We start from the raw sequence: 12,352 nt of genomic DNA on the forward strand, positions 1-12,352 counted from the left end.
TTTCAACCTAAATGGCGGGAAAGAAAATTGTTGGAAATGCAATTTCCTACAATCTCTTTGGCACAATTTTTTTATACGATCAATATTCTCCGAGTTAAGGGGGAAAATGATGGAAGCGGAGGGGAAGCATAATTATTGAATTGTCTCATTTATTATTAACTTTACGACATAATTGTACATAAACAAAAATAAAGAGAATTATATTTTATACAATTTTTGAAACTTCCAATGAAACATCAACCAAACTAAGTAAATAAAAGACATAAAACAAAGGCATATGCATTAAGTTCACTTAATTTTATTAACTAGCGGGTTTGATTGGTTGAATTTGTCTGTCGATATTTTAAGTTTTATATCAGCTAATATATCGTGATGTTTCAACAATTTTTTTTTAAATTTTGGACCCTGTTGGGGGGAATTTTCCCATTTCCCCCCCTTGTAGACCCGCCACTGGTTCTCTCGAAAAATTGTAGTAAATCGTAATTGCAACAATTTCAGTTCTTACACTTTTTGTCGAAAAGTTGAAAGTGGCGGGGATATTGAACACAAACAATTGCTAGAAAATCAATCAGGTCTTACGCTCGCACCTTTACCACATACGTACTACCTTAAATATTGATTTTATCAAAAAAATGTACGGCATCAAAATTGTACAAAATTTAATTCTCTTCATTTTTGTATAGGTATATATTTGTTTTAAAACTAATAATAAACGAGATAATTCAATAATTCAATAATTATGCTACATCTGTCACTATTTTCCCCTCATAACTCGGAAAATATCGACCGCACGAAAAAAAATTATAATAAATGAAACTATAGAAAATCGCATTTTCAACAATTTTAGTTTCTACACTTTTTGTCAAAAAACTGAAAATGGCGGAGATATTGAGCAAAAACGGTTCTCGTTTAAAATCAAGATGGCGGCTAACGCAACGGCGGAATTTAGTCGAGATTTTAAATTTACACTAAGATTATTGACCCTCCCTAAAGATTAGAAAAATAAAATTTGGGGCAGCTCCTAATGCAAGGTCAAATGCTATCCCGACTGGTCTATAGAAGTAAAAGAAGAAAAAGAAGATTTTTTGGATTTCAGTAGGTCAAAAGTGGCCAATTTTCGTAGATATTACAAGAATACCTGAACCAAACAGAAACAAACAACTTAAACTTTGATGGATTGGAAACAAACAACTAAAAATGGCTTTAGAGAAGGATCTTAAAAAAATTCTTGAACAACCCTCACCTCCATGGAAACTGTTCTAAGGGGAAGATTTTCCTACAGATAGGGAGCTGCTAAAGATTATCAAAGCTAGAAAAGTTAGTTACCTGGGACACATAATGTGAAACGAAAAGTACCGCCTCGCGCAACTGATCATCCAGGGGAAGATTCAAGGAAAACAGGGTCCCGGTAGGGGCCAGATTTCATGGCTTAAAAATATCAGAGACTGTACCGGCCTTGATTCAGCATCCTTGTTGTTTAAAGCTGCATTGGATAGAGACTGATTTTCCAGTGTAGTCGCTAACCTCCACTTAAGGAGACAGCACTACAAGAAGAAGGTGAATCAAAATAGTTACTGAAAAATGTACTAGAAGCAAGAAGAATAAGAAAAGGAAGAATATACGGACCAAGGAAATGTTGGAACTAAAGTTTAGAAGAAATGAAATCTTTGCTAAGGCATCAGAAAAGTCTATTAGTTGCTAAAATATACATCCAAGGATATGCGAAGAAGCATAACCTATTGTGCTAGTGTAGCACATATTATATTATATTTTTTTTATTTTCAGTTAAAACCACCAGATGCAACGGAAATCAGTTCATTTAACTTAAACGATAGTGTCATTGACCATATACACGACATTCTTAAAGATTTGGGAGCTACCAGTGTAGATATCAAAGCAGATTTAAGGGTTGCGGTAAATTTTGTGGAAAGACTGAAAGAGGTAAGCTCTATCTTTAACTTTTCTTCACTCTTGGCCCCATGGAGGGGCCAAGATAATGATAATTTTGGTGTAAATACGAAAAGCTACTATACTAAATTTACAATCAAAATGCAGTAGAAATTAACAAAGCAAGACACGTTAAATGTTACTAGGAGCACTCCCAAATCATAATTTACAATGTATGTGCATTTTTAATTCCAAATTATGATTTACAAAGATTATACATTGTAAATTATGATTCGGGAGTGCTCCTTGTAACATTCAACGTGTCCTGGTTTGTTTATTTCTACTGCATCTTGATTGTGATTTTAGGCAAGCCGCACACCAAAGAAACATGAAACGAAAAACATGAAACATGAAACGTGAAACATGTTTCATGAAATTAAAACACTGCTAAACAAATGTCAAAGTCCGCCTACCCATCAAAACGAGTGTGATTCATGCTCATGACACATTTTTATTTTCGGAGAGTTTCATAAATAGCCGGACGTATATTTGTTTAGCAGTAATTTATGTTTCATGTTTCTTTGATGTGCCTTAGAGTAGAAAATATACCAGATAATATTTGGTAGCTTTCATTTACATTTTTTTTTTTCGGTGCTGTTTCTAACCAGTAAACTGTCGTTTTGCAGATTGCTACAGAGCATAACAACAAATCGTTGCCTTACAACAGCGATGAGAGAAGAAATGTAACATTGCGTGATCTCAAGCATAATTTAATCAAAATGGATTGGTTGGCTTTTCTACGAAAATACACTGATATTAACTTAAAACCTACTGACCAAGTAGTATTTGATCTAGATGGATACCTGACTAGTCTTTACTACCTGTTTCTTCGTACACCTAAAAGGTATGTATACAGTTAGGAAAAAACAACATATTTTATAACTACAACATAAAGCAATTTATACAATAAGACGTACACAAAATGACCAACAACCGAAAACTGTTATATACTTCTTTATCTTCTTCTTTGGCTTTTTCCCATTGTGACTTCGCCGTTTTCATCCTCCACAGCACTCTATTCTCCTAGTCACCTTCTCTTGGAGGTTTTCCAGCTTGAAGCAGGTCTTCCTTTCCGTCTTCTTCCTGGAGGGTCAGTCCAATATTAGGGCGTTATTTTGAAAAATAATGCCCTATGGCATTAAATTTAAATAACTAGTTACATACTGTCAAGTTGGCAAATAACAACCTACGTAAAACTATGGTTACCACAATAATTACGTTACGACTATTGCTGGTAAATGTACTTATTTGAAAACTAATTAATTCAAAATTCATTCAAATTTTTTGCGTATAAAGAATATTTAGGCGGACATTAAACGTTGAAGGCACCACGGGTATTATAGATAATAACGCTTTCGGTCAACGTATATCCCTCGGGCCAAAGGCCCCTGGGTATATACACCATTGATCTCAAGCGTTATTATTCTTATAATACCCTTGGTACCTTAATAACTATAATGTCCGATTGGTATATTATTTGACAAATAATGACATGATTTCGAAGTCAGTTAAGTATATTATAATGCCCTAGGAGGGCATTAAATTTAAATAACCAGTTAAATACTGTCAAGTTGACAAATAATAACCTAAGTAAAACTATCTTCTTCTTCATGTACCATGTCCTTTCAAAACGTTGGTTACCATCATAGCTATCCTAATTTTATTCACTGCCATCCTAAATAGCATGCTTGTATCAACACCATACCAGTCTCGGCCATACCAGTTCTTCAACCATGAGGTTCTTTTTCGTCCTGGACTGCGTTTGCCTGCTATTTTTCCTTGTTATATTACATGTCCGAAATACTCCAGCTCTCTTTGCTTGATGCTTTTTATTATCTCAGTAGTCTTGCTGAGACGTTCTAGTTTTGTGGAGATTTGAATCTTCTCCACCCAGGAAACTTTTTAAATTCTTCACATTTCGAAAGCCTCAAGGCGATTTAAGTCGATTTTATTCACAGTCCAGGACTCGACACCATAAAGTAAGACCGAGAACACGTAGCAGCGAAGTAAGCGGATCCTAAATGCCAATTTTAGGTCTCTGTTACATAACACCTTGGACATTCTTCTAAAAGCGGCTCTAGCCTGCTCTATCCCAGATCTAAGTTCGCCGTGACTTTCTGCGTTACAATTTAATTGCTGTCCAAGGTAAGTAAAACTATGGTTACCACAATTGCGTTACGACCATTGCTGGTAAATGTACTTATTTGAAAACTAATTAATTCAAAATTCATTCAAATTTTTTGCATATAAAGAATAATTTAGTCGGACATTAAACGTTGAAGGCACCACGAGTATAACCACGATAATAACGCTTTCGGTCAACGTATTATCCTTATAATACCTTTGGTACCCTAATGATTATTATAACTGTGTAAAAGATTCTTTTTATCACCTTTTTTAAAATGAAGGAGATGTAGGATAGGTTTCACTCTTCTGTAATCTCCTCTTCTTCTTCAATATGACCAACACTCGGACAAATGATAACATCCTTGAATGGACCATTTTAGGACAGACATTCGCTCGTTATAGGAGTGACAGTATCTTATTTATATTGAATAATTTTTACAACAATGAATTTACTAATTTATTTAAGGGTTCAAGCAAACTACATAGCATGGATAATGCTATCCACTAACGTTAATTATTTATCGAAAAAAATACGTGACAAGTATGAGCAAATTACAAAATTGTTGAAGGAGGAAAAAGCAGCAGAAACCAGAGATGAATTATGTTACAAGATCAGTAAGAGATTGTAAGTATTTTTATTTTTACACTTAAATTTATGTGATAGATTGATAGATCCCATAACCAGTAGATTTTCCTTATTACATATTTAAAATTATTGTTTGTGTAAAAGCATTAAGAAAATTAAAAAATAGAAAATCTCCAGGAGAGGACAGAATATCGAACGAACTCCTAAAGTACGGAGGACAAGATCTAACTAAACAACTATTAAAACTAATACAAAAAATAATAGAACAAAACAGAATACCACAAGAATGGAGATCGCAAGCATCCTAATACCTCTCTTCAAAAAAGGAGACAAATCAGACCCGGAGAATTAAAGAGGGAAGAAAAACGTATTTATAAGCAACTTTTTCACGTCTTTTTGACTATGACTGTGTCATTGGTATACCATTTACTAGATTATCTCTCCTTTAATAACAATAATTTACATAAGCATTTATGCTAATAAGAACATAAAAATAAAATAAATTTGTTTCCTATCAATTTGTCTAGTTCTGGAATCTTACTCTTATAGTTGTCGATATCAGTTTAATTTATTAATAATATATTACACTAAATCTGACTATTTATAGTGACACACGACGTTATAACGCGTACAAAATGTGAAAAATCACAGATTACTTATCAAATAGAAATAAAAATCAAATTTTTACAGTTGGTATCAGATTCTAGGTTGTAGGTATAGATTATTAACGGAATTCTTAAAATTGATGCCATATAGATTTGAATGCTAAATGATCATTAAGTACATAAAATCTACATTCTAATAATGGACCACCAAAGCTGAGAGCAGGATTGAATTTCAGGTGGAATAATTCTGGACGTAGTAGACAGTATTTAAAATCGGGTTTTTAAGAAAAACAAAAAGTTCTTTAGGAAATACAACAGTGGTGATAATACCTGTTAAAAAATACCTTTAAATATCTTTTTATTTAAGGGGGGTGTATGGTATGATTTCAAGCACATTTTTGTTAATGAAAGCATGTTTTTTAAAACTATTGTAGAATTATTTTATTTCTAAATTAAATAAACATTTTTAGTATAATTCAAAGAATTTTCAGAAAACATTTAAAGGCAAAACATTGAAAACTAAGCCAACGGTGACAAATTTTTACAAAAACCTCAAAAAAAAAGATTTTGCGGTGGACATCAGTAACTCGTCGTTGGATAATGTAAAACAAAAAATTCAAAAATATTTTATTATCTTAGTTTTTTGAGGTAACGCTGTCGAGTTCTTTTAGTTTTAACGATTTTTGAGGTTTTGGTATCACTCAGAAGTCAAAATGACGAAATTTTTCGTAAAGAAGGGTGAAAATGACCATAAAAAAAAGCATGAAACAAAAAATATCTCGACATAATCACCTCACGAAATGTCTAAAGAAAATTTATGCAAAATTTCAGGTGGATTGGTTAAGTATTTTTGAGTTACACCACCTTTGAAAAAAAGAGTTTTGAGAAAAACGCGTTTAAAGTTTTGACCACTTTTGTTTTCAATTTCTTTTTTGTCTATTAAATCGTAAAGGGATGCACACCGGAATATATTTTTGAATCGCGGAGCAATTTACAAAAGAGAAGGAGAATAGCTGTTGAGCGTTTCTCACTACGTTCAAACGCGCTAGTGTGAAACTGATGTAAAGTAAGTCGAAGGTAGGGATATTCAACATACTGTATTTCTGGTAATTTTGCTTCGATCAATCTCAAATTTTCAGAGAGCATTCTTGAAGTTATAGACTTTCATTAAAAAAAGAAATCAAAAATTTTAAAACAGTTCAAACCATATCCTCTTTCAAAGATTTTTAAAATTTTGTAAAAATATTGTTCCTCTTTTTGAACAATGAGATCACTATATTGTTGTGGTATTTTTTAAATATGAAATGCTTTCCAAACTTCTAAGGTACTTTCCTTTTTAATAAAAAGAGGTATCAAATATTAAGTGTAAACCATGTCACAAAAAAATGGTTGCAGAATGGTATTAAGAAGAGCATGGTCAAAAATCATATATTTTTGATGTCACAAATCCAACTAGTGTGCTAGTTTCATTTACTACACAGAACGCACTGAGGATGATCTGATATTAGATCGAAAACGTTCTGTTTTACTTCATTTGGATGGCCTTTTAATACATTTTTTTACCAGTATACAAATGGACGTTTTGACTTCTATGTAACTTCTATGTTAAATCTTTATGCAGGTTTAGAAATACAGCAGATGCAGAATACGTCCGAAGATACACAACACCACAAAAGAAGAAACAAATACAAACCATGGTCGACTATGTAAAATCCGCCATGGAGGAATATATAGAACTATCTGAATGGATGGACGATGAAAGCAGAGAAAATGGTATAAAGCGTCTACAGAATATTACAGCAGCTATTGGCTGGCTTGATGAAGCGTTTAACGTTACTAAAATAGAAGAATTGATAGGATTTGATAAGGTAAGAAGGTCAAAGGGTCCAAAGCTTTATTTTTCGAAAACTATGTCAAAAAATTCATCTTAATTTTTTCCATCTTTCTTTATCTTGAGCCAATCTAATTCACTCTTGGTCTGCCACTGCTCCATGTGATCTATCCATCTCTTTTGAAGATTTCCATGCTTCTTGTCCTCCTCTTTGGTTTCCATTCTAGGATTATTTTATCTTTATTCTACATCTTATCTCGATGTTTCTGATCTCATCTCTCTGTGATATGAATTGGAATATTATACCCTGTACATTTTTCTTTGTGTTTTAGGTTAAACATCTTCCAGATGATAATGCAACTGCCATTGATCTAGCCAGAGTGGCCCTGAAGGTGACTTTGGATAGGGTCTTTCGTTTTATCAACACCAACGATGTCCTTAGCCATTTCCGAGTACCAGAAATGTCAGTCAATGCATATTATTTACGTATATTGAACATTTTAAGTAAGTCTACAGCTCCAAGAATATATATTCCTAATAAATCACCCTGTATATTTCGTTTATTTTTAGTTCTACCTGCATCGATCCTTCAAGAATATATTTTCGACGGCAATCGTCCAACTTACATGAATTTTGGTGCTTTAGGCACAATCATAGGACATGAGATCACCCATGGTTTCAGTCTTTACTATAATTTAGAAGGAAACGAAGAAGATTTATGGACCAATGCTACTATCGATAAACGAACTGAAATAACACAATGTGTAGATGACGAATATAATATTTTCGAAATAGCACATGGTAAAAATAAGGTGAGTATACTATGTTCAACACTGAGGTTACAGAGGTTACAGAGATTAGACATCTCTGATATTCCTTAAGCAAGATATCTTCTTTCTTCCCAAACATTTTCTTCCATCTATTCTTTCTTGCATGATGACGTGTAGCAGAGTATTTATCGTTTTTCGATAAAATATTAACTTTTTGAGTTATTTGCGAAAAACCGTCTGAGAACGTAGTTTTTTGTCGAAAAATCAACATTTTAAATTGCGAATAACTCGAAAAGTATTGACTTAAGGTGATACAGTAGCGATCAACAGGTAGTCAAAACGCGTTCCAAGATTACGGCTGTAATTTTGAATATTTTTTCGAGATATTTGGCACACGTATTCGTAATATAATAAAGAATGGCGGTACAGAGCCCAATTTGAAAAATATATTAATATGTGGAAATTACTTTGTAACTAAATCCAATATTAAAAAAAAGAGCCTGTACCGCCATTAAGAAGAACAAAAAAATACACTTTCTTCAAATAAACTTTTTTCTCCGATGCCTAGATTTTGTGTCATTTTGGAACTACTAATGAAATAAAAAATTTTAGTAGTTCCAAAATGACACAAAATCTAGGCATCGGATAAAAAAGTTTATTTGAAGAAAGTGTATTTTTTTGTTCTTCTTAATGGCGGTACAGGCTCGTTTTTTTAATATTGTATTTAATTACAGAGTAATTTCCACTTATTAATATATTTTTCAAATTGGGCTCTGTACCGTCATTCTTTAATATATTACGAATACGTGTGCCAAATATCTCGAAAAAATATTCAAAATTACAGCCGCAATCTTGGAACGCGTTTTCGCTACCTGTTGATCGCTACTGTTTCCTCTTAAGTAAAAAACTCTATGAAACAAAAGTTGCTTAAAATCAGTAAATTTATCCATTTCCGATCTTATCTTTAACGTATGCTTTTTCACCCCCGAGAAGGGGTGACTGTCACCCCCCAAGTAAAAGCAACCAACGGCACAATTTCAACTTTGAAGTGGAGGGTAAGTAGAAGCTAGATCCAAATTTTCATGCAATTCGGAGTTGCCCCTGAAAATTACACGGTATCGTCGAATTTCCCGTTCATTTACTGGGCTATCATGTTTTGCTGTTGTAAAGGCTGGATCACTGTTATAATCCCTGTATAGTCTTGGCTGGATCACGGTATAGTCTCAATTTTGCCTCTCTGGAGATGTTTTTTGCTCTTAGTAGTTTGTGTAGGGCTCCGACAGTCTTCCTTCCTCTCAAATTCTTGGCTTTCTTTCCCTTTACTTTTTAGAGCTACTCCTAGATACTGAAACTCTGTCACCTTTTTGAAGCAATACTCTCGTTTAGTCTCGTTGTTTGTGGTAGTCTTCAGTTGCATGTCTTCATATGTGGTCTGCCCTATTTTCATAATTACTTTGGTCTTTATAACAATAAAACACTGAAAACGTTTGTTTTCTATACTTCCACAAAATTTATTACAACTATGTGACTACAGCTGTTTCGGCAGAGTGCCTTTCTTAAGTGATTTAGATTACTATGGGTTTGTCTTTTAAAAGTCTTTAACTGAAGAGGTTGAGGAGTGGGGAGCTGTTTGTCTCGAGTTGGTCATTCAGAATTATATCTGTATTTTTCAATTTATTAATTTCCATAGATTCTAATAAATATAGCTTAAGGCCTTTATTTTGAATATGCAGAATTTGAAACTGTTCATTAAAAGAATGATTATGATCTAGAAGGTGAAGTGCGTATGTAGAAGTGTCTGTGTTTCTATTGTTGAAAGCCCGTTTGTGTTCTGCTATCCGTTTGTCAAAGGTTCTGCCAGTTTGACCGATGTAAGTTTTCTGACAGTCACCACAAGTTAGTTTGTAAACACCACTTTGTAGTTGTTTTCTCTTTCGGCTCTTATTGTTCTTAATATATTTGCTTAAGTTGTTGTTAGTTCTGAAAGCTGGTGTTATTCCTTTCTTTTTTATGTATCTGGCTATTTTTGTTGTTATCTTGCCATTATATGTGATAGAGCAGAAGGTACTGGGTTCTTTCTGTGGTAGTGGATAGACTAATTTCCAGATACATAAAAACGAAAGGAATAACACCAGCTTTCAGAACTAACAACTTAAGCAAATATATATATAAGAGCCAAAAGAGAAAACAACTACAGAGTGGTGTTTACAAACTAACTTGTGGTGACTGTCCGAAAACTTACATCGGTCAAACTGGCAGAACCTTTGATAAACGGATAGCAGAACACAAACGGGCTTTCAACAATAGAAAAACAGACACTTTTACATACGCACTTCACCTTCTAGATCATAATCATTCTTTTAATGAACAGTTTCAAATTCAGCACATTCAAAATAAAGGCCTTAAGTTATCTTTATTAGAATCTATGGAAATTAATAAATTGAAAAATACAGATATAATTCTGAATGACCAACTCGAGACAAACAGCCTTCAGTTAAAACCTCTTCAGTTAAATACTTTTAAAAGACAAACCCATAGTAATCTAAATCACTTAAGAAAGGCATTCTGCCAAAACAGCTGTAGTCACATAGTTGTAATAAATTTTGTAGAAGTATAAAAAAAACAAACGTTTTCAGTGTTTTATTGTTATATAAAATGAACTTCCGTCAAGTAACGGTCGAATCCATCAATTACTTTGGTCTTTGCTTAGTTGCGTCCATATATTTTCAATTTTAAACATTTTTTAGACCAACCATACAAGCGGAGAAGAAAACTTAGCAGACTTCAACGCCGTCAACATCGCGTACTCAGCCTACCAAAACTGGGTGCAGTACAATGGACGAGAATCCACCCTTCCAGGTATCAATTACACCCCCAACCAACTATTCTGGATAATGAGCAGCACGTACATGTGCTTCCAACCATTGTTATCAGAAAAGGACACTTTCGTGGGAAAGAGTGCGCATCATGGTATTCCAGAGTTTCGAGTGGTGGGAGGGATACGACACTCGCCATATTTTGCCAGCGACTTCGGTTGTCCCGTGGGTTCTTATATGAATCCAAAAGAAAAATGTAAAATATTTGGAGCTTAAAAATGGAAAGGAATAATAAAGTTTGTTATGTTTTGTAATATATGGTATTTTCGTATCAGTCTTATTTCCTTTCGAAAAACGTGTTTTAGGTACTAATTATCATTGACAAAGGTACAGTTTGCATTTATTTTGCAATATATTGTTCGTCCGCTATAACTTTTCCCATGCGGTACGATTCATTTTCAATCAAATTAAGTCAAAACATAAATTGAAACGAACGTCGATGTGTATATACATTTTGTATACTGTATACTATATACTACACACATCAGCGTACGTTTCACTTTATGTTTTGACTTAATTTGTTTGAAAATGAATCGTGACGCATGGGAAAAGTTATAGCGGACGAACTATACTTTCAAGATCACTACAGTTATTCATATAAACTTGTATACATTTTGTAATAATAATCATAATTAACGGGTCGAGCCCAGTACGTCCATGACTTGATTTACTATTCATACTTACATTAGGAATGGATTTTGGGAAGAGCTGTGACCTTCAAAATTTCACATAAACTTTTGTACTAAATCAGCAAAATTCATAGCTTTTGTCAAAATCCGATACCTCAATAATATAACTAAATATTTTTGATTCTACTTTCGATATTTTCGATCATTTATTGTAGTTGCCACAATCTTCAACAAAAAAAAAACAAAAGGAAAAAATCAAGAACTAAAACTAAAATCAACATAGTTAAACAAATATAGTGCTCCTGACCTAACTCCACTTCCCAAACTATTTGTTGTCTCGTCTTTGTGTTCCTGTGCTGTTTGTTTTAATGTTTTAATGTGGATTTTACTTATTTATTGACGAATTTAACACAATGTAGGTACCCCAATTTATTATTTTCTTTTCTTTTATCTGATTCAACAGTTTATTAAAATTTCTTCTCTACTTAAATCAATAAAGCATAGTCTCATTTTACCGTCAATTAACTTTCAACTGAATATTAATTTTTACATCATCTCTATTTAACCCAAACAAACAACAATCTGTTTTCTATTTTCTCCGTTCTATTTTATATTCAGTTTCATGTACCTACATTGTTGTTTACCAATTCACATCTTTATTATTATTTTTATCATATGACTGCTAATACAATCATTTTTAACTATTTAGAATGGGAAATAAGCCACAATATTATTAAAAAATGATTTTTATTAACGTTTCGACGCCCAAATCGGGTGCCGTTGTCAAAATACAAAATACTATTAATATAAACAAAAATGTTGTTGCTTAGTAAAAAAATTCTTCTAATAATTTATTTAATTTGACTCATTTATATCGGCAATTCAGATACATATGATACATTTTAAAGTAGAAGACTTTAAAATGATATTGCCAATATTTATGAGTTGCGTTCCTGGGACGACTTTACTGAAAGATAGTTC

General features: G+C 33.0%; 2 protein-coding genes across 2 annotated transcripts in view; one reads left to right on the forward strand and one right to left on the reverse strand.

Annotated features, from left to right (window-relative positions):
- Window positions 1-11,013, forward strand: part of LOC126881764 (neprilysin-2-like) — a 34,392-nt gene extending 23,379 nt beyond the window's left edge. Inside the window, exons 4-10 of the mRNA XM_050646241.1 lie at window positions 1,786-1,941; window positions 2,574-2,791; window positions 4,541-4,699; window positions 6,887-7,133; window positions 7,429-7,600; window positions 7,667-7,908; window positions 10,614-11,013. Coding sequence (XP_050502198.1) covers window positions 1,786-1,941; window positions 2,574-2,791; window positions 4,541-4,699; window positions 6,887-7,133; window positions 7,429-7,600; window positions 7,667-7,908; window positions 10,614-10,958 — 1,539 coding nt within the window. The 3' untranslated portion in view covers window positions 10,959-11,013. The remainder of the gene's footprint in view (window positions 1-1,785; window positions 1,942-2,573; window positions 2,792-4,540; window positions 4,700-6,886; window positions 7,134-7,428; window positions 7,601-7,666; window positions 7,909-10,613) is intronic.
- LOC126881763 (protein prickle-like) overlaps window positions 1-12,352 on the reverse strand; it is a 425,582-nt gene that overhangs the window by 179,646 nt on the left and 233,584 nt on the right. The gene's annotated exons all lie outside the window — the stretch shown is intronic.

The sequence above is a fragment of the Diabrotica virgifera genome, chromosome 3 (genome assembly GCF_917563875.1).
Source record: "Diabrotica virgifera virgifera chromosome 3, PGI_DIABVI_V3a".
Lineage (NCBI taxonomy): Eukaryota > Metazoa > Arthropoda > Insecta > Coleoptera > Chrysomelidae > Diabrotica > Diabrotica virgifera.